We start from the raw sequence: 27,935 nt of genomic DNA, 5'->3' as shown, positions 1-27,935 counted from the left end.
TAGTTTGAGGATGCAAAAATATAGTATTAATCCAAGTGAAATAGAAAACTACTATATTTAATATCTATATAACAAATTTTAAGCAACCATAGCAACTTACCATTTATGAATAATAATAGAAAAACATGTGTATATATGAATAAATTTGCAAAAGCAACTATTAATACTTACAGCAAGAAGAATTCAATTTTGGCTTCAAAACACACCTAGAGAAGCCTCCAAGTTACCCTCAATTTCAATATTGTTAGAACCAAGGTCATGAAGAATTCATTAATGACTTCTACTATATATAGTGTACACTATGGTATCAAAAAAAAAATTTGTTCTCCAACTCAAGAAAAGAGGAAACAAGAAAGAACAAAAACACAAGCAAGCAAGAAATATATTCTTGCTTGCCAACAACTTAAAGTTATATACTTTTCTTTTTCTTTTATCTAATCTTTTATATTTTTTAATCTTACTTATCCATGTCATGACTTCTTACTGCTATTTCTTTTTTCTAAACATGTCCTCGCTAAAATGTTATTTTTTTCATTTATTTATGAGATTTTGTTATATATCTCTAAGTTATACCATTGAAAGGTGGTAGCCTGATGGTAGGAGTCCCTTAAACCATCACCATTGCAAGTCCAAGGGTTGTGGTTGGAGTCATGGTGCTTCAGTTTAAAATGCTATGCCCACATGGATAGCCCCAAGCAACTTCGATGGTCCCACGCCGTAAAATTCGGGTTTAAGTGGGCCAGGGCAATGATATCGAGCTATATGTGCCCTTTTTTGTTCATTAAAAATAAAAATAAAAATAAATAAATAAAAAACTTGGTTATACACACATAAAGTTCTATCTCTTGCATACGATGAATTTTGAGGTGAAATTTTCTTAAAATTGTACTTTGGAAATTTCATGTGGGCCTACTGCTAAAATTTTCTTATCTTACTTAGGGAGATTGAAAGAGTTTTTAACTTATAAGAGTTGTAGGCCATTCTTAGCCAAAAATCATGTGCCCTTCTTGATATTGAACTTTCAAGTCACCCAACTATAGAAAGGGTGATCAAAGTTTAGGGCCGTGGACATCTGTAATAAGGTATTTCAAATTAGTGATGGCTCACATATAGTTTTTCAGCCCACTTTACTCCTCCCATATAGTTTCTCACTCTCTAGGCTAAACAGTGATGGCCAATTTAAGACTCAATTTTTGTATACGCACTTAACTTCCTTTCTAACTTCTTATTTTGAAGGGGTTTGGCATATGATAAATCAAAAGATCCAAACAAATTTTACAATTTTAAAAAAATATAATTATTGCTGTTGTTTATTATAATTGATGTATCATAAAAACGATGATAACAATGAGTTAATGAAAAAATGATATTATTTCAATAATAACTTACCACCTTAACTAGTTTTGGAAAAAAGGTTGTGAAAACTTTTAGAGCTATTCCCTTAATTTCAAATGTGCACTAGAATCAATTGGGAGAGAATGATACAATTGATATCAATCAGAGTTTTTAGCAAATAATAGAAAGAGCCCAACAAATCCAACCCTATAACTCAATGTGCAGGATGAACATCAATAAAACTTTAATAATCATTGAGAAGATTTAAATAATAAAAAAAGGAGAATAAATATAAGATTTATGCTTTGTGGCCTGAAAAAGAGAAAGGGACAAAAGCATCTTGCAAAGATTACTTTATTAGGAGTAATGCTAATGCTACATATATATCTCAAGCAAGGCATAATCAGTAATCACACGTGATGCTTCCTTTCCTTTGTAGAGTATACGCAATACTTCACGTTACAGCTATACTAATATTACTTACTTTATCAAAGTACCAATGATTGGTGCCAAAGGCAAAGATTGGTACCTACTATATTTAAATACTATTAATGGACTTCACAAGAGAATCAAAAACTACCTTCATTTGCACGTCTGAGAAAAAGGAAGAGAGTGTAACTCAAAAGGAAGAAAAAGTTGACTTGAATATGACCAAAAGGAAATTACAATAAGGAGGTAGAATAAAATTCAAGATTTGTACAAATGCTTCACTCAAAAACCATGCCCAAAAGCTTGTAGTATAATAATATACTACAGCCAGTGCTCCAAATGAATGCCAATTGGTTCCTCAACCTCTCCCCATCGCTTAAAGACTATAAATAATGCCAATTGTGTCTGCACAGGTTCTGAATAAAGAGGCTTGGAACTTAGTTATGTTGAATGTAGGAGATATGAGTCTATTTGGAAACAATTTATCTAAATTATTGCTAATTTTTTTTTGTTGAAAGTGTACTAAAGTATACTTGTACCCTAAAAAGATTTGAAAAAGTAAGGAAATGCTAAAAAAAAAAAAAAAAAAGGGGTGAGGTTTTAAAAAGATGTACATAAAAACTAAAAGCTAAAAGCTGATGCCAAAATCATCCATAGTTTGAGTCCAAAGAAATTACTATTTTTGCAAAGAGCAAATGCACGGATATGATGTGGTTTGCTAGTGGTGATCATGGCCATGGATAAGTTCAAGAGGAACAAAACAATAATTTAACTGTGCAAGAATGATGATTTTAGACCCACTTCTGAAATTGTAGATAATTTTAATAAATCAGGTGATATCACAAAATATGAAATTAGCCTTGTTTGATAAAAAATATTGGGAAGTCAACTTTAAAATCAAACAAATTTGGAACCCATCTATTTTGGTTTACCTTTAGACAATCTATGGAGATGCAATATAACATAAAATTCTTTTATTTTTTTTGGTAGTTTATAGTCTATACTCACCTCTCACATGGCTTAATTATTTTTCATATTTGCCACTATGATTAAAAAGGAGTAGCTTTTATCTCCTGAGGTATTTAATCAGTTTGATTTAGGCTGCTAGCTACTAAGGTAAATGGAATATAAGATAAGAGTCACTTTTTCAGAGTATTAGGAACTCAAATCTCTTGAATCAAATAAATTCGAAACCAATCTATTTTGGAGAACTTTATTTATTTACCTCTAGAGTCTAGACAATCTATGGAAATATAGTATAACGGAAATTTTTTTTTTTTCTTAGTAATGTATGCTCATTCTTAAAGAAGTTACTTTTGTCTCTTGAGATTTATTTTTAACCGTTTAATTTAGCTACTAAGGAGAAGGGATATTTTCTACCTTAAAAAAAAAAAAATTTGAAGGGAATATGAGATGTGTCACTCTTCCAAAGTATTTAGAATGGTGGCAGAGTGAATGACTAATGGACTTGAAAGACAATGGGCCTACTTCAAAGTTTTCCACATTTTCCTTAGAGGAGTCTAAAATAGTTTTAACTTATTAGGTGTAACCCATTCCTAGCCAGAGATCTAGTGCCCATGCTTTTGGATATTGGACTTTCAAGCCTAGTTCAGGCTTGGCTAGGACGCTGGGTACACAACCACATGAGCATATTGTATTACCATATGAAGGGTGGTTGGATTTTGGGCTTGTGGACATTTGTGTTAAGATATTACAAATAAGGGTGGCTCAACCACTATGATACTTGGTTTGGCTCAACCACTATGATACTTGGTCTAGCTCACCAAGTTTCAGCCCACTTTATCCTTTCATATTTCTCTCTATGGGCTAAACATTCATAGCCATAGCACATACAAGACTGAATAGCCATTCCCCTGCACATACATATATAAATAGATTGATAGGATTTATTCTTTATATATAGAATCAGGCATGCGATAGACATGGGCATTGTGCTGGCCTCCTCACTGAGATTTTGTGTTGTATAATATTAGGCTTGAAGTGGTTGTCATTAAGAAGGTCCGCTTCCTTTGCCATCTCCTGGCACATAAAATATAGGTGAAAAGCCTGGATAGAAGGAAGCCAGCACCTTGATATTATATATGTTTTACATAGCATCCAATTATAGAGAGATACTAAACCACCTTTCTCCATTAGTGTTACCCTATTATTGCTTTAGAGAAAATCACACAATCAACGTGGAAAAAATCTCTTATTTAAAATAAAATTAAAAAAAAAAAAAAAAAAAAAAAAAAAAAAAAAAAAAAAAAATGTATTAANAAAAAAAAAAAAAAAAAACAAACAAAGAAAGTTGTATTGACCATTCAATAGTTTCGTCTTTTGTTCTTCTTCCGTGAATAAATGATAAGAACCAACCATCATGGGGCATGATGCCTTTTGTAATTTGCATATAATCTATTGTACCAAGTTTGAAAAACCAAAAGAGCTTAGAATATGTTTAGGACCAAAGAAGCATTGACCTTGGTTTAATCTTATCACTCACAAGAAACATTAAAGACAGACAATGAATATCAGATCCAGTATAACCTTTTTTCTATTCTCTCTTCAAAGCATTCTACTTCAAGTGATAATGATCATATTGTTTTCCTTGCTTCTTCCATTGTTCACCAAACTCCTCCATCTAAGACTTTTCAATCAAAGACAAACCCACCTTAAAAGTGCCAACATTCATAGCCAGATAATGGATAGTGTATGACTATGACCCATTATTGTTATCCACAAACATCAAACTTGAAAAATTGAAAAACTCTAATTGGAGTCTGGATTGTTGCAACATAACGCGAGCTACACTACTATATCAATTTCAATGTTGGCACCTTAGGAGCTCACTAGCCAGATATATATAATGGAAAACTAAAAGATTACACAATAGCATGCTATTATCATTTGCAAAAATTAAAGCAACGCTAAATTACAAAATGTTTTTCAACTAGTGGGCTTTTCATCTGAGTAAACACAAAGTAAAATCTCAGATGAATTCTACTTGTTATGTCTAGTTATAAAAACACTATATAAACACAATGAATGGATGAACAGTACATCATATCACCATACATAACTTTACATTTCACATGTTTTTGAAACTTATTTTCTTCATTTCAGGAGTTATTTTGATGAAAACAACTACACTCCCATTTAAGAGAATTTCTCCATACTTAAGGATGCAATAAGTTGCTATTTTTGTTAATTTGGGTATTATTTAAGAAAATAGTAGACGTCTTTTAGAAGAAAAGTCTAGCCTCACATTTTTACTGGCAATTACTTCTAAGAAATTTCATATACCTTCAGAGAATTTGTAAGTTAGGTATAACCGTATAACTAATAATTTTTATTGCAACAAATAATAGGTTAATTTATCAACAAAATAAAAAGAAGGAATTTTTAAAGTTACTAGCCTTACTTGGTGTTTATTATTGATGCAACTTGAGACTTGAGGTCTATAAGACCTTTTGTCAAACTGGTAGGATACCCTCAAATTGAATCACCAGCAACAACTCCACAACGGTCACGTCATCAACAGTAGGCAAGTCTTCCAACTCCCAATCACTCATTCACCCATAATCCACTCAAATGTTGTTCAAAACACCCAAACGAACACACCCCTAAAGTAGATCAACCACAAACCATCACAATTCCACCGAGAAAACAAAAAACAAAACAAAGGAAATCAGGAAAAAAAAAAATAGAGGGAGAGAGAAAGAAAGAGTGAAACTTATCTCTGGTTGCTGAATTTGAAGGTTGTTTATTAATTTCACTAAGGAGGTTAGTGACTTGGCTTCCATTAGTGAAACAACACTAGTGGACAGCCCTAATACCACATTAGGTTTAACAATGAAAAACTAAAGTTCAACTCAATAGGAAAATAAAAAAAATAAAAAATAAAACTACATTTGTTTCTTTCTATAGTAAGCTAAAGGAAAAGCATTGGTAATATTACTTAAAAAAATTATAGCTACAAAAGGCACAAGAGATACCATTAAAAGTATAAACTAAGAATAGGTTAAAATCACCAACTTTGGAGTCTATCAAAATTATCCTAATTAATTCATGACATGATCAAATCACTTTTATGCCAATTTGCATGTGCATCACATGAATTAGTGATTTATTAACCAAATAAATATGATAAGAAGTAAGAACTACACTTTCTGGACCCACTTCATATAGACTTGCTGATATGGCATGAGAATTGGACAGGGTATAAAAAAATGTAAGGTACACAACCTGAGAGGAGTTGAACCCTAATGGGGCATCATTCATGGATCCGAAAGTTTAGGTTGGAACTTGAAGTGTTTTTTTAGGTTGGAACTTGGAAGTTGAAACTTGAAAAATACTAAAATTATTTCCTTTTTTTTTTTTTTTTATGGTTTTCCTCAACATTGCTTTCTTACAGTCACAGTTGCTTCTCTCACAAAAACTCTCATCTCCATAAGCCATCCGAAATAAACTCTCTCTCTCTTTTCACTATAAAATATCACATTTCAAATCTCATACAACCCGCTTGTTTTTTGGGTTTCAATCTTAACAGTTACCGGGCATGTCTCTCTCTCTCTCTTATTGGTTTCTTAGAAAATGAAGTGAGAAAAAGAAAAAGAAAATATGAACTTGGAACTGATTTTTGTGTCTTTTCATGCTCTATGAAATGAAACCAAATCAAACTGAACTCAGCTTCTAATACTGTTTTAGCAGAAATTCTTTTTTCTGTTTGTCTGTGTCAGAAAAGAGTACTGGATTTTCTTTAAAAATTTTAGTTAGTTCTATCAAAGTTGATCACTTTATGTGCCAATTATATGTGGATTAATGAGTATGAGTTATTTGGTCAAATGGGGTGTTTCATTTGTTTTAATTTTGAGGATTTCATTGTGCCTAAGAAAATTAAGCATGGGCGGCTTTTAGTTTGGATGATTCTGGGTCACTTTTTGTGACTAGGATTGATTTGAAAATGTTGCTGATAATGAGTTGGTATTTTTTTGGGATAAAGTTTTAAATTTTTCAACAATAATATTATTTTGTTTTCTTTTTTGTGATTACAATTTGCATGCTTGGGATTTTTTAGTCCAGGTACTGGTTTTTTTTTTTTGTCTATATTTTAGTTAGTTCTATTAAAGTTGATCACTTTATGTGCCAATTGTATGCAGGTTAATGAGTTTGATTTGTTTGATCAAATGGGGCATTTTATTTTGTTGTAATTTTGAGTTTTTCATTGTACTTAAGAAGATTAAGGCATGGATTACCTCCACTTTTGGATGATCTGAATCACATTATGTGACTAAGGTTGGTTTGAAATGTTGCTGATAAGGGGTTGGTATGTTATTGGGGATAAAGTTTAAAACTTCATTGATAGTATTCCCCCTCTCCCTGGTATTGAGTCCATTTTTTTAGGCTTTTGCTTCTGGAATAAGCATTAAGTTATGTTTTTATATTAGGTATATTTTTATACTTTTTTGGTATCATTTTGTTATTTATCTTTGGAGCATTTTTTGTTAAGGTAGAAGTGGAATTAATTTATGATTGTGTATGAAATTTGTGAGGACTTTCTTAGTGACTTCTCCAATAGAGTTATGTACATTTTTTGTAGGTACCCTTGGTTTGTCTGATTGGAAGCATTTTATTCTGGTTTTCTTGGTTTGAAAGGTGGTTTGGTCTGGTAACAGACACATTGTTAATTTGCTTATATTATGCTTCTTAGAGCTTGATTGGCTTCGTATATTGGATGATGTATGTCACATTGTTGGGCTCTTCTACTTTAATGAAGATTTGAAAATTTTTTTGGGGAGAATACTAAAATCAAGTGATCTGCTGGACCTTTAAATTTGAATTTCATAGTTCATCATTAATATACATTGTTCGTGTTGAGTGAACTGCAATATTTCATTAGGCAGCACTGATGCTTGAGGTGGTAGATAATTTTGCAGTTCTTTCTCTTATCAATTTTTTTTCTTCCTCAGGTCAAAGCTGATTGATTGTGTGCTATGTGGAATTTACAACTATATAGGAACCTTGCTCTTCTATATTTTGGATGGACTGGTTTCAAAAAGTGATACATTTAGTGTAAATAAGACAGAAATTAGTCAATTCCAAAATATTGAATACTGTGATATTCGACAAAAGATTGCTGAGAATAAGGAACTGGCTAGCCTTGTGACAGTTATTGTTTTTGACATCGAGACAACTGGTTTTAGCAGAGAGAATGAACGTATCATTGAGATTGCACTTAGAGATCTTGAGGGTGGTGAAAACAGCACTTTCCAGACGCTAGTAAACCCTCAACGCTTTGTTCCAAATTCACATGTTCATGGCATTACAACCCGTATGGTCAACAAAGCTGATGTTCCAAGGTATCCTATATTTTAATTGTTTGATATGCAGTCCCATTAAAGAAGTTAAAATAATAATAATAATAAATAAAAAGTTACAGCTTCTATTTTGTGTCATATGTATTGGCAATTAATTCAAATTTTGTAATAAATCTTCTCCACTTGTCTGTGCCTGAGACCATTTATTGACGTGATCATGGAATATAATTTATTATGTGCCACATGAAGATTTATAAAGACTTAAGTATATTATTCAATTCTTTAGTCATAAAATGACTCCAAAGTTTCTTGTTTTCTTTTCATTTTCTCAGTATATGTTATAAAAAATAATTTTATGACTTTATACTTTGCTTTCACGTTTTTGAAGGAACCTTGGATCATGTGTGTGTTTGTATTTGCATGTCTAGAAAGCATACAGAAGTAGCATATATATGCCTGGAGTAATCAATTGATACCAAATTCTAAGGTGGTAAGTAAAAGTGGAAACATAGAAAGTACTTCAAACTCCAAAGTCTAAAATAATATCATGCCCATCTGAAAATTTCTGTATTCAAACATGATTAGGGTAAGAAGTAAGAACTCATGGTTAGTACCAAGACCAACAAACAAATTGTTTTTTATCACAAGTTCCTGCATAATGCTTGAGACAGTAGTAAAGCTGTGACTTCACTAGATATTAGAACCAAGTGGCCTAAAGCTAGAACTGATGGAAATGCCTGGAATCTGAGGAGCTATAGGATGATGGAAATGCCTGGAATCTGAATTGAGCACATTCATTGTTGAAGTACCTTAATAATATTGAATTATGATGAGGAAGGTCAAAAAGTCATGCATGCAGTGAGGAAATGTTTTGATTCTGAAAATATGGTCTAACTCAAATTGTCTATCTAGATAAAGTGAAAGCTTTAAAGAGGATATATGCTATTTATAATAAGGTTTTTGTAAATTGGGTATTATGCTCTACTCCAATTCTTGGCTAATTCCAAGGAATTTTACTTCTTTAAATGTCCATCCAGCTTTGTTCTCTAGTTTAGCCAATAAATGTTTCAACTTGTTAAGTCCTGGAATTATGGATCTTGTTATTTGTTAGAAAAGAAGACCACAACTGACATTAAACAGCTGAGGAACACCCATAACAATAGAAATGGTTCTGCAATTATTTAGCCAATTAGCTCTAGCCCAAATGACAAGGTTATAAGTTCAATACTCATGAGTGCATGTGTGATTTACTAAACCTACCACAATTTTAGGAAACGATCTTGCTTATAGTCATAAATGGTTTACTGTGGATGACTTAATCTGAAGTTTATTTCAGTGGTTGATTGGTTTTTTGCATTTTATTTCTATTTTTTCATTGGTAAGTTACATGCACATTCGCTCGGTCTTGAACCCACGATTTCATCCTTCACCTTGTTTTAAAAAGAAAGGAGATGCCATTAGCTCATTGGCATTTGTTTTCTATTTCGTTGGGTAGGTAACTTGTCATTTAGGTCTCTCAAGTTTGTAATCTCTTGTGCACTGATAATTAAAGTGTCAAGCATTGCATAGCCCTTTGAAGCTTAGACGCAAAGCACAAGTGCTCTTGATAGTAAGCTAAACCATAAAATGTTTAATAAAATTAAAACAGGAATATGTTTTGCCAATTACCTTAAATGAATTGTGCAATTCATACAAAGTTTGTCAGTTCAAATTTACAAAAGTTATTTCAATTTCTTAAAATTTTAATAAGTAAATTTGATAACAATTATGAAAATAGACTAAATGATAATAATCTAGTCATATAAAGTTTAAATATAACATTTTTATACATAACTTTAATATCTTTGAATTAAGCATAAGGTTTAATCAAAATGTATCCTATAGGCTTAGACCAAAAAACAAAAGAATGGTAAATTATCCTTGTTCGTGTCTTTTGATAAGTTTTTTTATTTATTATGGTTCATGTCATTTCCTTCAAGATCAAGTTCTTAATTTAACTACTAATATATTATATTTAGCAATATAGGTATGATTTATGCCTCTCCAAAAAATCACCTGATCCAAAATGTAAACAAGCTTTGCTTCAGTTAAGCGAAGTGCTTGGACTTTGGGCCTAAGCGTGATGTGAGATACCCTGAGGAGAGGATCTGTTCCCTGGCTGTAGTGTGTTGCTAGTGAGGGTTGGAACTTGGAAAACTCCTTGTTTATTTAGATAGGTTGTTGAGCAATCATTAAACATATTAGTGCCCATATTTTACTTATTGTTGTTCAGTAAAATTCAGACTTGCTTACAATCAAGTAAACTGTGGTTTTGTGAATTAAATGTAGGATGGAGGACCTGATACCAATCTTACTGCAGTTTGTAAGAAGCCGTCAGAAACCTGGGGGATATGTAGTGTTGGCCGCTCATAATGCTCGCAGTTTTGATGTTCCTTTTTTGCGTAGTGAATTCACTCGTTGTAAAGCTGAGTTTCCTTCAAATTGGTTGTTTGTGGATACGCTTACTCTGGCACGTGAGATGATGAAATCCAAAGGTCAATCTCTCTCTCTCTCTCTCTCTCTCTCTCAGTGTACACACACAAGCATTTTTTTATGTGTGTTGACACTTGACACGAAGAATTTGTATTGATTTTATTTGCAGGTGAAAAAAGTACTTCAATTTCATTGCAAGCCCTTCGTCAAAGCTTTGAAATTCCATTAACCGGTAAAGCTCATAGGGCCATGGCAGACGTAGACTTACTGTCTATCATTCTTCCAAGGCTGACTTTTGTGCTGAAATGGTCAATCTCTGATCTTATAATGAAGTCGTTCCTTCCCTCAGATTCACCCAAATCCAAGAAGAAGAGTTTGCGCTAGTTTCCAGCCATGAATTTGCTTCAGTAGTAACCATTTTACTATAACTAATAACTGATTGGTCCAATGATATGGGGTAAGGCCTGCAAGAGAATAGAATTCATTTAAGCAGGTTGAAGAGTTTGAAATTCATTGATGTTGGTGACCATGCTTGGGGTGGCATACAAGTATACAACCAATAATTGGGTTATTAGTTTTTGTAATTCAAAGAAAGAAACTTTATTGTTGTAATTTTAACTCATTCATTTCAATAAAAATGTCATTATTTATTCAGTCTTAAAAGTTATGGTTTTGGGCTTTAAACTTTTATTGCTTTCTTCTTTCACTTTGTATGCTAAAAGAATGGAGTGATTCAGCTTTACGCCTTTACTTGAATAATAGGATGGCTTGAATAACTTATGGATGACACAAAATGGTAGGAATGATGTCCCAAGTAATTTTGGTTCATGGGTTTTGTTAAGAGTTTGCATGTAGGTTGGTTGAACTAATGCTAGACAGATTGAGTCTAACCTTGGAGCTTTTTACAGTTGATTGGTAAACCTGTATTGATGGGGATATCTGGATACGTATTTATTGTCCACATGATTTTCTCTGTAGTAGAAATGGTACCTCAAACAGCAAATGCAACATAGGCCCACTCAAAAAGTCATTCTTGTTAGAATACTTTGAAAGGTGCCCAAGCAGCAAAATGGAATGTAGGCTTAATAAAAGTCGTTCTTGAACAAGAAAAACTTTGAATTTGAAACATATTTTAACTTTGAATTTCAGACACATAAAGGAATGTACAAGGCCTAATCAATGTCATTCTTCAACTAGAAAACTTCGAATTTGACCCACATAAAAAGGAGCTGAGCAAAGAAATGGATATGCACGAAAAAGGGTGGAATTTTGCTTTCGTTGAGAGTCGAACTCAAGACCTCCCGCTTACTAAACGGGTGCTCTAACCAACTGAGCTACGAAAGCTAACCGATCTGTACAGTTTCAAAAAGATATATTACTTAGAATATTTCGGCTTTTCAGAAGATGTAATTTGAAACTTTCCACCATATCATTCAAATGGAAGTCATTTAAAACTGCCTGTATGTGTGTGTATATGTATATATATATATATATATATAATTTGTTAGTTCTGATTTAATATATTGTTGGTTTCGGTTTTAGTACAATACAAGTGTCCCTTTTTAAAATTTCAATATAGTGGAAACAAAATTATATTTTCATATTCTATTCAAGTCATTTAAACTAAAGTTTCGAAACATAAATCTTTCTCTATAATATCTGTATCCAAACAAAAGGGAATTGTGAAAGAAAGAAAGGTTGTACTGATGAAAACAAAATGGGGATACAAAACTTACAAATCTCAATCCTTATTGTAGATCTCACAACTTTAAGCAATTTTGGTTCATGGGTTTTGTTAAGAATTTGCATGTAGGTTGGTTGAACTAATGCTAGACAGACTGAGTCTAACCTTGGAGCTTTTTACAGTTGATTGGTAAACCTGTATTGATGGGGATATCTGGATACGTATTTATTGTCCACATGATTTTCTCTGTAGTAGAAATGGTACCTCAAACAGCAAATGCAACATAGGCCCACTCAAAAAGTCATTCTTGTTAGAATACTTTGAAAGGTGCCCAAGCAGCAAAATGGAATGTAGGCTTAATAAAAGTCGTTCTTGAACAAGAAAAACTTTGAATTTGAAACATATTTTAACTTTGAATTTCAGACACATAAAGGAATGTACAAGGCCTAATCAATGTCATTCTTCAACTAGAAAACTTCGAATTTGACCCACATAAAAAGGAGCTGAGCAAAGAAATGGATATGCACGAAAAAGGGTGGAATTTTGCTTTCGTTGAGAGTCGAACTCAAGACCTCCCGCTTACTAAACGGGTGCTCTAACCAACTGAGCTACGAAAGCTAACCGATCTGTACAGTTTCAAAAAGATATATTACTTAGAATATTTCGGCTTTTCAGAAGATGTAATTTGAAACTTTCCACCATATCATTCAAATGGAAGTCATTTAAAACTGCCTGTATGTGTGTGTATATGTATATATATATATATATATATAATTTGTTAGTTCTGATTTAATATATTGTTGGTTTCGGTTTTAGTACAATACAAGTGTCCCTTTTTAAAATTTCAATATAGTGGAAACAAAATTATATTTTCATATTCTATTCAAGTCATTTAAACTAAAGTTTCGAAACATAAATCTTTCTCTATAATATCTGTATCCAAACAAAAGGGAATTGTGAAAGAAAGAAAGGTTGTACTGATGAAAACAAAATGGGGATACAAAACTTACAAATCTCAATCCTTATTGTAGATCTCACAACTTTCGTTCACAATTTATTGAGATGACAAATTGTAATTAATGAAACATCACTTTCACATAAATCTACAACTAATATTATTTTTATTATACCAATCACATGTCACCTCAATAAATTGTGAAATTTATTATGTCACTATCAGTGCTGGCTCAATGGTAAAAGCAATTGACGCAATCATCAAAGGCCCCAAGTTATAAAAAAAAAAAAAAACCAAATTTTAACCAATAGGGTTATTTCTATCGATGTAATAATAATAATTAAGCTCAAATATTATCCAACAAATAAAATAATATTTTTTTATCAAATGAAATACAAACAAAAAAGAGAGAAATGTTACGTCTATAACATTTTTCACAATACTTTTACAACAAATCTGAACACCTAAGATTTGTTGTAAAAAATATTGTGAATGTAACACTTTTCCCAAAAAAAAAAAAATACACAAAATAATTCATAACATTTTTTACAATATTTGAGTTGGTAAATTTTTACTAGTTTTTATCTAAGTCCAATATTAGCATCACTCTTTTACTTATTGCTATCAATTTGCAACATCAACAGGTGTGAAAAGTTTTGTCAAATTTTGTGTCTAAACTTTCCAAAAAAGAAAAAATGTAGTAGTTTTGCATTGAAAAAAGGAAAATCAGTTTTCACTTAGCCCCAAATACATCAAGCCACCCCTAGTCACTGTACTAAATGTTTACACACAGGTACGTGCTTGGAATTGCCATGCATCTCCACAAAGAAATAGTTTCATACCAAAACCTGATGCATTAATTTTTGGATGTATTCATCTTTATTGCATGAGAAAAAATCAATAGAAACAAATAAAACAGCCTCATCAACCTGTAAGTCGAACTCCAAGGAGGAACTAAGCCACAACCCTCCAGGAGATCAGAAAAATCAATTACATGTCCCATTGAAAAATACCCTTGCCAATGGAACAAAATACAATAGCAGCTCTATACATTTCCTGGGCATGTCCCCTATGAACCCTCCCACCCCTTTTCCCTTCTTAAAAAAAAAAAAAAAACCAAATTTTAACCAATAGGGTTATTTCTATCGATGTAATAATAATAATTAAGCTCAAATATTATCCAACAAATAAAATAATATTTTTTTATCAAATGAAATACAAACAAAAAAGAGAGAAATGTTACGTCCATAACATTTTTCACAATACTTTTACAACAAATTTTAAGTAGCAAGTTGTTATTAACGACAAAAAAATAAATTTAGTGTTGGGTTCAAATTAGAACTAGTAACAACTGAACACCTAAGATTTGTTGTAAAAAATATTGTGAATGTAACACTTTTCCAAAAAAAAAAATACACAAAATAATTCACAACATTTTTTACAATATTTGAGTTGGCAAATTTTTATTAGTTTTTATCTAGGTCCAATATTAGCATCACTCTTTTACTTATTGCTATCAATTTGCAACATCAACGGGTGTAAAAAGTTTTGTCAAATTTTGTGTCTAAACTTTCCAAAAAAGAAAAAATGTGGTTCATGAATTAGTAGTAGTTTTGCATTGAAAAAAGGAAAATCAGTTTTCACTTAGCCCCAAATACATCAAGCCACCCCTAGTCACTGTACTAAATGTTTACACACAGGCACATGCTTGGAATTGCCATGCATCTCCACAAAGAAATAGTTTCATACCAAAACCTGATGCATTAATTTTTGGATGTATTCATCTTTATTGCATGAGAAAAAATCAATAGAAACAAATAAAACAGCCTCATCAACCTGTAAGTCGAACTCCAAGGAGGAACTAAGCCACAACCCTCCAGGAGATCAGAAAAATCAATTACATGTCCCATTGAAAAATACCCTTGCCAATGGAACAAAATACAATAGCAGCTCTATACATTTCCTGGGCATGTCCCCTATGAACCCTCCCACCCCTTTTCCCTTCTTTTCCCCTCCCCAAAAACCAGGAAAATGAAAAGAAACAAATAGATACAGTCTCTTTATCAAGTATATTGGGGTTGTTTGAATCTCCCATGATCTTCTCGTGCGCACAGCACACCACCCTTTCTTCATGCGTTAAAAGTCTCAGGGGAGGGTCACAACAATAAGAATGTAAGCAAAATCTGGAGATAACAGTGCCCAAAGATTACAAGAATATCTCCTTCAGGATTAGCAGAACCAACATGACAAAGCACATGATTATGAGAGCTGTAGCGCACATCACCATCCCCCCTTGTTTCTGTGTCCTGTCTGCCTGCAAACCCAAAGCACCCAACATAGCATTGCTATATAACCCAGAGGCTAAGAAGAAAGTCCAGAAAAAAATAAAAATAAAAAATAAAAAAAGGAGGAGGGAAGAAAGGACCTTCTGCAGCTGCTTTAGCCCCTCCTCCACAGTGGTTGCAACAGTCTGAATGTTGTGGTCTATTCGATCAACAATGGTGCCCTGGTCTATCACTAGAACTGATAAATCCTTCATAATCTGAGCAAGCTCATTTACAGATTCCACAACCTACACAAGCATATATAGAAAGAAGGGAAAAAAAAAAAGTTTTAATTAAAAATAATAAACTTGCAGAAGGTTAGTGTAAAGCTATTTTGATAATGGTGCACAAAGAAATTCTACTTGCCTGTTGGATCTCTCTTTCTCTTTCGGCAGTGAACGCCTCATTTTTTTTGAGCTTGGTCATTTGATGTTCACTAAACACCTAACATATTATTATACTATATTAGTGTTATCTAAGGTAAGGTTCAGGCACAACAGTAAGCTAAATTTTCAGAGCAAATCAAGTAGAGTACAAAGAATTTGGAGTAAAAAGATCATTTGATTTAATACTTCTTGTGATTAATTTAACCAAATGTACAGGAGAAGATTAAAAAGAAACACATACAATGTTGTCCAAATCCTCATCTTCCGTTATAGATCTACTTCCATTTAGATTCATCTCTAAATCAACCCCATCTTGACCCTGCAACACAAAATAATAACAGATGAACTTTTTGAGAATATATGCTTTATAAGTTATTCAGTATTCTTGTGGTTATGAACAAAAGAGGTCCGTTCCAAATATTCTAAAAGAAAAGTAGCAGCATCAAGGGCTGTAGTTTTATTCCATATATTGGAACCATGCATGACAAAGCATGCTTCCAAGTGCCAAAGGAGGAGGCACTGAATTGTGCGACCTTGTAATTGCAAAGTCACAATTGTCTAGTAATTTTTCCCTTTAAGAGGAAAATTTGGTCTGCACCTCTTTTTGCTGCCTGAGGCGCTTTAAATAAGTTGACTGTTTCTTGCGAAGCTCCATTGAAAGGTTCTGAAGGTCAGTGGCAAGAGAGCGCTGCAACAGAAAAGTGCAAACATAAGCATAGTTCACCAGAATAGCCACCCATTTGAGAGGATAGAAGTTGATATGTATATGTTTATATTGGTTGCATATGCCATATGCAGGATGATGGTTTATACCAGAGTCCAGAAACAAAATAATTGACAACCCTCTTGCACAAAAATCAAAATATCAGTGACAATCAACATAGCTGTGCCAGCAATGATAAGTAACACATCTTGCTGCAAGTCATACCTGCACATTCTTTCTAACATTTGAATCCTCAGAAGGCCCAGCAGCAGAAAGTCTCTGTAGTTTCTTCTCTGATCTCTTTATCAGAGCAGTTATCTCTTGCGTAAGAGACTCAATCAAATGTTGATCTTCTTTACCATCTCCAAACGAAGGCATTAAAGCCTTTCCATGAGCCTTGGCTAACTCAGCCATTCTAGTCCGCGCACGCTGTACATTTGCTGATATTTCTTCAGATACATCCACCCAAGCTGGAGGTAGACCCACAGTAAGTGCACCCTTACTGCAGCAAAAAAAAAAAACATATGACTTCCCCACTAATATATGTTACATGATTGGGTGCCAAACAAAGGAAAATGTGTAGTGCTAAAGACGTTAAGAAAAAAAAAATCCAACAGAAAAAGAAAAACTCAACAAAAATCTATAGTTGCCTTCTACTATATTATATATTCACATTAATTTAGCCTTTGGATGTCCCACAAATGCCCTTTGGTCTCACACCAACCTCCAGATAAACCATCTCTCCTGGCTTAAACTGCCACTGGTATTTCACTTCACAGTTTTACACTCCAATTGCAATATAAATCAGATATATCTCTAACACTACAATATTGAGAGGCAAGCCTAATGCACTGGAAGCGCCTACTACATCTACCAAAAACCTCACACAAGCTCCACATAAAAAAGTTATGTCCCTGCTACATTGGAACAAAGCCAAACAAAGGAAAATCCAAATTATATTACTCCCCATCAACCCATCTTCATAAACTTAAAAAATGCTAGCAACACTAAGATTGTTAGACCATCATGACTTTTGACACTAAAAATCAGGTGACAGGCCCACTTGTAGCATAGTCTTCTCATATTTGGAATCTAGTTCCCTTATGTTTGATGTGGACACTATGGGGGGAGCGTAAGGTTGTACATATGAGAATTTGGAAAGTTCAAGGACATATTTGATAGAATTTTTTTCTAGATTGTTGTTTGATTGGTCCTAGTTGTGGGGTTTTACTAATTGTAACTCCATTACTAAGTTTTTAGAATCATCATCCACTTGTACATAACATTTTGTAATTCTTAGTCTACTTAGTGTATATTTTTCCATATACTTGAAGTAGGCTCGTTCAATAAATTGATTATTACTTATAAAAAACATGCTAAATCTAGTATCAATTTTACACAAAAAGCTTTCAAACTAACGTAGCAATGAACTCGGTTGGTGCCACATCAATAACATACCAAATGAATTATTTAGTTACTTTTTTATGTTGTATTTAAAAGTTGACACATTAGTATTTGTAGTATTCCTAGCATCACTCTTTCGCTTCAAGGCTAGCATTCCTCTCCTCTTTTCTTTTCTCCTATGGTTGAAGTCAATCACTCCCCAAGAAACAAACTTGACTACTATCCACACATATTTTATAGAATAACAGCACCTATAGCAATCCAAAAATTATGAACTCCTAACAAGGCTTATACACCCTAAAAACCCAAATCATAATATAATTTAAATTCAAGATCTTAAAAAAAAAAAAAAAAATCTTCATGTAAATTGTTAAGCTTTCAAATCTACCAATAAACTCAGCTCAATTACACTAATTAGCAACGTTATTTGTCTCAGCTATATAAGATCTTTGTCTTATCATATAATATAATTTAAATTCAAGATCTTTAAAAAAAAAAAAAAATTCTTCATGTAAATTGTTAAGCTTTCAAATCTACTAATAAACTCAGCTCAATTACACTAATTAGCAACGTTATTTGTCTCAGCTATATAAGATCTTTGTCTTATCATTTCCTAAAATATCAAAAATAAGAAAGCACTAAGATTAAAAGCTTTAATTCCTTTACTTTTCCCACACTTTTTTAAGCAACCAAACACAGATAGACAGGGAGCTTGAATTAACTCAGCTCAATTACACTAATTAAGATTGAAAATTTCAATTCCTTTACTTTCCCAACAATCTATCAGTAACCAAAATCAAATTATACAATGTTGTCCAGCTTTCAAATCTACCAATAAACTCAGCTCAATTACACACTAATTAGCAATCTTATTCGTCTCAGCTGTATAAGATCTTCGTTTTTATAATCATCTCCTAACAATGAAAACACTGAGATTGAAATTAATTCAGCTCAATTACACTAATTAAGATCGAAAATTTTCAATTCCTTTACTTTTCCAACATTTTATCGGCAGCCAAAATCAAATTATACAATGTTGTCTAGCTTTCAAATCTACTAATAAACTCAGCTCAATTACACTAATTAGCAATCTTATTCGTCTCAGCTGTATACGATCTTCGTTCTTATCATTTCCTAACAATGAAAACACTGAGATTGAAATTAACTAAGCTCAATTACACTAATTAAGATTGCAAAATTTTCAATTCCTTTACTTTTCCAACATTTTCTCAGCAACCAAACACAGAGAGAAAAAAAGAAAAAAGAAAAAGAGACCTTGAATTACCGGGATCCTCAGTGCTAAGAGGAGTGTAAGACCGATTAGGATGAAGAAGCGAGGCGTTGACCATTTCAATCACGGGACCATTACCGCGACCGCCGCCGGAACTCGTCGACGCCGGCGAAGAACTCGTTGGAGCCCTAACGGTCTTCAACGCATCCCTGTACTTCCTGAAAATCACCGTCCGGTTCCTCGACGCCATGGAAGAGAAAGAAAAAAAAACCACAAAATTCAGATCCGAAAAAGGAAAAAAAAAACCTGAAATCTCTTCAGATCTGAGCTTCGCTCATGGCCGAGCGAGCGAGAAAAGCCAAAAGAAAGCGAGAGAGAAAATAGAGAGAGAGAGAGAGAGGGGTCACGTGAGCGGTGATCGAGGGCTCACGTGCGCGGTAGTGACTTGGAAATGTCAAAAAGGGCCGTGGTGTTATTAAAAAGAGAGAGAGAGACAGAGACAGAGACAATTTTAGTGTCAAGGAAAGAGGCTTGATTGGTCCAAGGAGAGAAAGCCAGTGTTATAACGGTTTGGTGTGGTATTAGTTAATTTAATTTGTTGGGTGGGTCCCATATTAATAGTTTTTGGTACAGTTGGTTGGGTCTACTACCATAGGCTACAAGTCCTATATGTGCTCAAATAAGTGCTCCCATTTATATTTTATAAAAATTCTTGAAAAAAGTTTCAATGTATAACTCCTACATTTAATAATAATTTTTTATCGTCAGATCATTACACTAATTAATTTTTAGTGTAAGTAAAGATTAAATTCTAAATTTCATATTCAATCATTAGAGACTTTACCAGTTAAGCTAATTAGAATCCACATATTTAATAGAATTAAGTAATTGAAATTCTAATAAATTTTCATATTTGATGAATTAATTATTTGAATAATTCCACAAAAAATATAATAATTTTATCCATATGGCACAAATATGGTAGTATGGTTAAAATTTTATATTATATGATTATTATTATTATATTAAATATGAAACTATAATAAATGAGCAAACAATGAAATACAATTTTAGTTGGAGTCATGTTTTAAATTTCCTTTTTTTTTTTTAATAGAATAAAACGTTTTAAAAGAGTTAAAACATAGGTGAAATGTCATGGTATATTGATTTTTTGAAATAATTGTGTTATATACTAATATTCATTTGATTTTTTTGAGACTTATGTTACGAATAAAATGGTAAATTAATAATTTAAAATGGTGACTGTAGGGGTGTTAAGCCCAACGATATATATGTCTATGTGTATATTGAGCCGGAGGCCCAATCCGAGAACATGAAGTAATCCAAGGAGGGGCGAACATAATCAAAGGAGTCCGTGTTAGTAAGTGAATAGGTTAGTTTTGATCATGTGGGTCCATGAGGATGGTCCAAGGATGAATCTCTCCTCAGCTGAGCAAAGCCAAGGTTTGAAATGGTGGTCTACCATTTATGGCAACGTTCTAGAGGATTCTATTGATATGGATAAGTATCACAGAAGCACAGAGTAGAGGGAAGTCCTAAAATATCTAAAGAGAAGGTTGCTACCACCGCATTGAATACTCTGCACCTAACCAACTGGCCACATTAATGTGGAAGTGATACCTGAACAGTAATTTTCAACCTTACAGCTACTACCAAAGACTTCAGGAAGGTGTTGATGGGACAATGATTAAATACCAGCAATCTACCCTACACGTGGAGGGTAAAGAGGAAAGAAGGAAGATAATATAAAGCAAAAAGAAGATCCTGAAGAGGAGGGATCGAGAAATTCAAAGAAAAACACTGTAACAATCAAGAGTTGAATTTGTAATCAAATTTGAGAGAAATATACAAGAACTGATCTCCTCGGGCTATGTTGAGGACAATTTTCTTTAGATTAAACCATTCTATCTTCATTTTCTTGTCATTTGAATCCACTTTACTTGTTGTCTGATTCATTAAAGCCCAATTTTTCCAACCCACTCTCTACAAATTCATTATATTGGGTTTTTTGGGCCTAAGCTCATCCATCCTTTGGGCTATGGACCCAAATTGCGTCCTTACAGTGACATTTGTAAATTAATAATTTAAAATTTCAGTTTCATGAATCATGTTTTCAAATTAAAACATGTTTTAACTTTTGTTCAACTTAGATCCAATAAACCTACACTTTAAAGCACGTCAATGTTAGATCTCGGTATAGCATGTCAATGTTAGATGTCGGTCTATTTGACACTAACACAGTTTAATAAACACTACACTACCAAACTCAACATTTTGTATAAATTAGGGGTAAAAGAGTAATGTTATTATAAATGATTCATTTATATTTTCTTGTATTGATATTCCTAAACAATATTACTTAATTTTCATTCATTTTCATTGGTTTTTATTTATTTATAATTTGTTCACAATTAATAAGGGGACATAACATCTAAAAAAATGATATGTTATTTTTTTTAATGAGAAAATGATATGTTATTAATATATAATAAAAGCCAATGAGTTAATGTGAAAATAATGTCACACTAATGAAGAGTATTATTATGTGAGGAGAAAATATTACTCAAAATTTTCAATAATTTCTATTAGGTGGTGTTTGGTACAGGGGAATGCACATTATCCTTAACATCCAGATTCTTTGGAATATGATGCATGGAAATTTGAATGTCTGAGAATGTAAATATTTATAGATTTAATTTGATTTGAAATATAATAAAAATCCTAAAAATATGAGATGTTTAGATTTTGTTTATTTATAAGAATCTTATAAGAATTATTTATTTTTTCCAAAATACCATCTGATTTGTAAATACAACATCAAGTCTTTTTTTTTTAATCTTCTTCCAAATAAATTATGAGAAACAAAATATAAATTATAAATCATGAAATTTTTTAATAAAACATGGTAGAACATTTTTAAATGACATGTATAATACAAAAATAATTATTTAAACTGTCAATTTATTTTATATATATATACACATTATTTTTATTGGTTAAAGGAAGAGAAAATAGGTAAAATTATATGTTTATACAAAATGTAACTCTATTGTTGCAATTGAATGTGGATACCCACTTTTTTTTTTTTAAAGGAATCCACATTCCCACAAAAAGAGAATTGCATGAGAATCTAGTTTCCATGTTGTGTGATTTGCAACCAAATATTGGAATCTTTCAATATTCTCAAGAATCCTTAAAAATTATTCCATACCAAATGTGACTTAGTACTTTGATACCTACTACAAATCTACCTAGATAAACTCACTCTCTCTAACACACTCAAATCATTTTTCGACGAGAAGAAAAAAAAAAATAGAGCTCACGTGTATGGTCATTGTCTCCGCCCTAAGATCATGTCCGATCGTTCAATAATTATTTTATGAATCTAACATCTATTATTAAAACTCAAGTTACATGGAATTCACATACTATATAAAAAAAAGGACGTTGTAAATACTATGAAATTCATGAGATACCTTGTTGTCCATTTCTCATGCTCACCACACATTTCTCACACCCAATAATCCAACAAAACCCAAAAAGAAAAAAACAAAGAAAAAAAAAAAGAAAATTTTATTTTTATTGGGAAGAAAAAAAAAATATAAAACCACAGTGATAATTCAATTCCCATTTCTCTTTCGGTGAAATTTCCTTCATACTCATCTCTCTCTCTCTCTCTCTCTCTCTCTCACACACACACACACACATACACACACACTCTCTCTCTCTTTCTCTCTGAGCTCGAACCCTACCCAGTTTCTTTTCTCGCACAACTCTTAATCTCAATCGAATTGGGTGTGAATCAAAAAGCAGAGACAGAGAGAGAGAGAGGATATTATAGCTGGAGAGCTCAGATAGCTGAGGACCTGTGGTGTGTGAAACGGTGCGTTTTTGGGGTGGGACTTTTTTTGAGAGAGACAAAGGAGAAAGAGGTTGAGCTATGGACGGTGATTCCTGGAGCGCTCGGCTTTCTTCGGCTTCGAAGAGGTACCAGTCGGCTCTGCAATCGCGATCAGGTGAGCTGGATTTTGAGCTTTTTTTTGGTGGGATTGTTTGATAGCTGAGAAAATGGGGGAAAAATTTTCGGCGATGGGGATTTGGAGCTTGGGTTCTTGGTTATTTGTGATGTGGGTAATGGAAAAGATTAAGTTTTTGTGAGGTTGATGTGGTTATATAGCTTAAATGACACTTTTTTTATTTTTTGTATGTGTTCTGAGAAAATGAGGTACAATTTTGAGGATTGGAATGTTAGAGCTCGGGTTTTTGGTTATTGTGATGTGGGAAACGGAAAAGGTTTAAAATTTCGTGAATTTGAGGTGGTTATATAGCTTAAATAACACTTGCCTTTTGTGTTCTTGTTTGGTAGCTGAGAAAATTTGAGAAAGTTTGGGAATTGGAATGTTGGAGCTTGGGCTCTTGGTTATTGTGATGTGGGAAATGGGAAAAAATTAATTTTTAGTGAGTTTGAGGTGGTTATATAGCTTGCATAACACTTCCTCTTTGTGTGTTTGTTTTGTAGCTAGAAAATTAGGGAAAATTGTGGGGATTGGTATGTTGGAGGTTGAGTTCTTGGTTATTTAAATGTGGGAAATGGAAAAGTTTTAGTTTTAGTGAGGTTGATGTGGTTATATTGCCTAACACTTCCTTTTCGTGTGTTTCTTTGATAGCTGAGAGAATTAGGGAAATTTTGGGAATTGAAATGTTAAGCTTGCATTCTTCATTATTGTGATGTGGGAAATGGAGAAGGTGTACTATTATTGAGTTTGAGGTGGTCATATAACTTCAATGACACTTCCTTTTTGTGTGCGTGTTTGGTATCTGAGAAATTAGTTAAAATTTTGGGGATTGAAATGTTGGAGCTTGGGTTGTTGGTTATTTAGATCTGGGAGATGGTAAAGGTTTACTTTTAGCGAGTTTGAGGTTGTCCTAGAGCCCGAATAACATTTCCTTTTTGTGTGTTTGTTTGGTAGCTGCAAACATTAGGGAGAATTTTGAGGATTGAAGTGTTGGAGCTTGGGTTCTTGGTTATTTAGATGGGGGAAATGGAAAAGGTTCACTTTTAGTGAGTTTCAGGTGGTTATATAGCTTGAATAGAGCTTCCTTTTTGTGTGTTTGTTTGGTAGCTGAGGAAATTAGGGTAAATATTGGGGATTGGACTGTTGGAGCATGGGTTCTTGGTTTTTTAGATGTGGGAAATGGAAAAGATTTACTTTTAGCGAGTTTGAGGTTGTTCTATAGCCTGAATAGTGAGTTTCGGGTGGTTATATATAGCACTTCCTTTTGTGTGTTTGTTTGGCAGCTGAGAAAATTGGGGAAATTTTTGGGATTGGAGTGTTGGAGCTTGGGTTCTTGGCATTTAGATGTGGAAAATGGAAAATGTTTACTTTTGAGGTGGTTCTATTGCCTGAATCACGGTTCCTTTTTGTGTGTTTGTTTGGCCGCTCAGAAGATTATGGAAAATTTTGGGGATTGGAATGTTGGAGCTAGGGTTCTTGGTTATTTAGATGTGGAAAATGGGAAAGTTTACTTTAGTGTGGTTGATGTGGTTATATGGCCTGAAAACACAATTCCTTTTTGTGTGTTTGTTTGGTAGCCAGGAAAATGAGGTAAATTTTTGGTGGTTGGATTGTCGGAGCTTAGGTTTTTAGTTATTTAGATGTGGGAAAGGGGTAAATTTTAGTTGTATTAAGGTTAATGTGATTATATAGCCTGAATAAGAATAACACTCATTTTTGTGGTTTTATTTGGTAGATGAGAAAATTAGGGAAATTTCTGGTCATTGGACTGTCGGAGCTTGTGTTTTTGGGATTTTAGATGTGGGAGAAGGGAACCTTTTTAAAAAAAAAGTTTTAGCGAGGTTGATGTGGTTTTGTAGCAAGAATAAAAACTCCATTTTGTGGGTTTGTTTGGTAGATGAGAAAACGAGGGAGAATTTCAGTGATTGGAAACTTTAGAACTCTTTAGATGTAGTAAACGGGAAAATGTAGTTTTAGTGAGGTTGATGTGGTTATATAGCCTTAATAACACTTTATTTTTGTCGATTTGTTTGGAGGCTGAGATAATGATGGAAAATTCTGGTGATTGCAAATTTAGAGCTATAGTTTTTGGTTATTTACATGTGGGAAATGGAGAAGGCTTACTTTAATTTAGGTTGATGTCCTTATATAGACTGAATACACTTCCTTTTTGTGGGTTTGTTTGGTAGCTGTGAAATTAAGTGAAAATTTGGTGGTTGGATGTTGGAGCTTAGGTTTTTGGCTATTTACATGTGTGAAATTGAAAAAGGCTTACTTATCAAAAAAAAGAAGTGCTTATATAGCCGGATTAACACTTCCTTTTTGTGGGTTTTGTTGATAGTTGGGAAAATGAGGAAATTTTTTGGTGATTGGAATGTTGGAACTTAGGTTTTTGTTTGTTTAGATGTGGGAAATGGGTAATGTTTACTTTACTGAAGTTGATGGGGTTATATAGCCTGAATGATACTTCCTTTTTGTGGGTTTGTTTGATAAATTAGAAAATTGGAACTTTTTGGGGGTTATAATGTTAGAGCTTAGGTTCTTGGTTATTTTGATGTTAGAAATGGAAAGTGTTTACTTTTAGTGAGGTTGATGTGGTTATATAGCTTGAATTACACTTCCTTTTTGTGAATTTGTTTGTTAGATGAGAAAATGGGGGGATTTTTGGTGATTGTTGAAAATTAGGGAAAATTGTAATGTTTGAGCTTGGGCCTTGGGTTCTTGGTTATTTATATGTGGGAAATGGAAAAGCTTTACTTTTAGTAATGTTGATGTGGATATATGGCCTGATTTTGGTGATTGGAATTTTGGAGCTCAAGTTTTTGGTCATTTAGATTTGAGAAAGGGAAAAGGTCAATTTGTAATGAATTTGATGTGTTTATATGCTTATAGTGTGAATAACACTTCCTTTTTTGTGGATTAGTTTGGTAGCTGAGAGAAGAGGGAAAGTATTAGTGAATTTAATGTTAGAGCTCAAGTATTAGAAAATATGTTTTCTATCACCTACATAACACTTTTTGTGTGTTGTTTGGGAGTTGAGAAAACTAGGGAAATCACTATAATGTTAGAACTTAGAATTTTTATATTTCTTCTTTTTGATTTGATAAATGGGAAAGATTACTTTTAGAGAGACTAATGTGATTAAATGGCCTGAATGACTCTTCCTTTTATGGCTTTGTTTGGTAGCTGAAAAATGAGGCAAATAGTGATGACTTGAGTGTTGGAGCTTAAATTATTTGTTGTGTCGATTTTGGACAGAAGATTTACTTTTAAGAGGTTGGTGTAATGTTTGACCTGAAGATTTTTATTGTATTTTGCTGCTGCTGAGAGAATTATGAAAGAATTTTGGATTTTTTGTTATTCAAATTTGGTAATTTCTTTAAAGCAATTGTTGTAATATTTTCCTGAACATTTTTACAAAATGTCAAGTGTACTGATATCTAAGAAAATGAAGGAAAAAATATGGATTTAAAATTTTGGTTTTAACTTTTTTTTAATCAGGACAATGAGCCTTGTCTCAAATGGCACATCCTCCTCTCACAGGCGTGGGTAGAGCGTAATATCGTGGGTTCAAAAACACATGGGATGCATATTGTAGCTTACCAATCAATTAAGATTAGTTAAGAGTATAGAAATGAAGTTTTCATTGAACTTGATGCCACTGTTTGGCTTTGAAGTTTCCTTTTTGTGTGTGTGTAAATATGTTTTGTTTCTTTGCTTATAGAGGCGACAAGGGAAAGAAACTAAAGGGTACATATTGCTTAGTTCCGCTTTGTTTGACGTGTATTTGGAAGGAACACAATCAGGCCTCGGTGGACTTTTGAGGATTTAGATAGATCTGATGACCAGCTGCTTGCTCTCTTTACTAGTTCACTCTATGATTGGTCTAGGTCTTAGGGACTCACATCTAGTGATTCTCTCCCTTTGTTCCTTAGCTCTCTCTTTCTTTGTAATTAGCTTTTCTTTTTATGTTTTTGCTTTTCTCTCTTTTTTTGTATTGTTTGATATGCTTTGTGCTACTTTGCATATAACAGTTTTTTTAATATACATCTTTCTTATCCCAAAAAAAAAAAAAAAAAATTGAAAACTCCTTGCATTGGACTAGATGCACAAAACCTTTCATTATAAGCCCCATTTGGTTGTGAGAATGATGATGAGGCAGAAGAGAATTGAACTTTGAAAGTCCAATTATTTGTTTTTTTCCCTCAGTATTGTTTTACTTGGTTTTCTCAAATTGGAGGTCTTAATTGTTCTGTGATGTGTATGCAATTTGATATTTTTTGGTGCTTACTGAAGTAAAGTTTTGCAATGCAGATATGTTCATGGGATTTGAAGAAATTGATGGTGATGACGATATAAGGGAGGAGTTTCCATGCCCTTTCTGTTCAGAGTATTTTGATATCGTTGGACTGTGCTGCCACATTGATGAAGAGCATCCTGTAGAGGCGAAGAATGGGGTATTACTCCTTGTCTATTAATAACCATCTCCATATGTTACAACTTACAAGCAAGAAGATGTTGAAACCTTGAAATATCTTCTTTCTTTCTTTTCCCCAAAATGCCTTGTTCATTGTGTTTACATGTTTATTAAAAAGCTAGTTGATGCTTATAAACTAGGCATCTAATGGATGGCATGATAAATTTGTTTTTAATCAAGC

The 27,935-nt window shown here is 33.0% G+C and overlaps 2 protein-coding genes, 1 long non-coding RNA gene and 2 other non-coding genes across 5 annotated transcripts; 2 read left to right on the top strand and 3 right to left on the bottom strand.

Annotated features, from left to right (window-relative positions):
• The first annotated feature begins 1,834 nt into the window (after nt 1-1,834).
• LOC112024331 (exonuclease DPD1, chloroplastic/mitochondrial) lies at nt 1,835-11,207 on the top strand. The gene is made up of 4 exons (XM_065774657.1): nt 1,835-1,860; nt 7,734-8,123; nt 10,410-10,615; nt 10,723-11,207. Exons 1-4 carry the CDS (start codon nt 1,835-1,837, stop codon nt 10,935-10,937), a joined length of 837 nt encoding a protein of 278 aa, XP_065630729.1. The 3' UTR covers nt 10,938-11,207.
• Nucleotides 11,208-11,823: 616 nt separating this feature from the next.
• On the bottom strand, nt 11,824-11,897 carry TRNAT-AGU (transfer RNA threonine (anticodon AGU)). The gene has a single exon. It is a non-coding gene; the product is annotated as a tRNA-Thr (tRNA).
• An 884-nt stretch (nt 11,898-12,781) lies between these two features.
• TRNAT-AGU (transfer RNA threonine (anticodon AGU)) lies at nt 12,782-12,855 on the bottom strand. The gene has a single exon. It is a non-coding gene; the product is annotated as a tRNA-Thr (tRNA).
• A 2,093-nt stretch (nt 12,856-14,948) lies between these two features.
• Nucleotides 14,949-19,735, bottom strand: LOC112024363 (syntaxin-43). Its single transcript, XM_065774683.1, has 7 exons — nt 19,285-19,735; nt 16,831-17,107; nt 16,501-16,590; nt 16,144-16,221; nt 15,883-15,960; nt 15,618-15,764; nt 14,949-15,506 (listed from the first exon to the last, which is right to left on the bottom strand). Exons 1-7 carry the CDS (start codon nt 19,488-19,490, stop codon nt 15,399-15,401), a joined length of 984 nt encoding a protein of 327 aa, XP_065630755.1. The 5' UTR covers nt 19,491-19,735; the 3' UTR covers nt 14,949-15,398.
• A 3,011-nt stretch (nt 19,736-22,746) lies between these two features.
• On the top strand, nt 22,747-27,719 carry LOC136068045 (uncharacterized). Its single transcript, XR_010629444.1, has 2 exons — nt 22,747-23,277; nt 27,592-27,719. It is a non-coding gene; the product is annotated as an uncharacterized LOC136068045 (long non-coding RNA).
• The last annotated feature ends 216 nt before the right edge of the window (nt 27,720-27,935 follow it).

Source organism: Quercus suber, unplaced genomic scaffold, assembly GCF_002906115.3.
Source record: "Quercus suber isolate HL8 unplaced genomic scaffold, Cork oak 2.0 scaffold_96, whole genome shotgun sequence".
In the NCBI taxonomy this organism is placed as follows: Eukaryota; Viridiplantae; Streptophyta; class Magnoliopsida; order Fagales; family Fagaceae; genus Quercus; species Quercus suber.
The sequence above is the reverse complement of the archived record's forward strand: the minus strand, read 5'-3'. Positions and strand labels throughout refer to the sequence as shown.

What these genes read in the sequence shown, in the direction of transcription:
- LOC112024331 (XM_065774657.1), top strand. Translation starts at nt 1,835, where the DNA reads ATGATTGGTGCCAAAGGCAAAGATTG. An exon ending in GGTGCCAAAGGCAAAGATTG is followed by an intron (nt 1,861 to 7,733) that starts GTACCTACTATA and finishes TTTCTTCCTCAG; the next exon opens with GTCAAAGCTGATTGATTGTG. An exon ending in AACAAAGCTGATGTTCCAAG is followed by an intron (nt 8,124 to 10,409) that starts GTATCCTATATT and finishes AATTAAATGTAG; the next exon opens with GATGGAGGACCTGATACCAA.
- LOC112024363 (XM_065774683.1), bottom strand. Translation starts at nt 19,490, where the DNA reads ATGGCGTCGAGGAACCGGACGGTGATTTTCAGGAAGTACAGGGATGCG. An exon ending in GCCTCAGGCAGCAAAAAGAG is followed by an intron (nt 16,222 to 16,500) that starts GTGCAGACCAAA and finishes TTTGTGTTGCAG; the next exon opens with GGTCAAGATGGGGTTGATTT. An exon ending in GAGAAAGAGAGATCCAACAG is followed by an intron (nt 15,765 to 15,882) that starts GCAAGTAGAATT and finishes ATGCTTGTGTAG; the next exon opens with GTTGTGGAATCTGTAAATGA.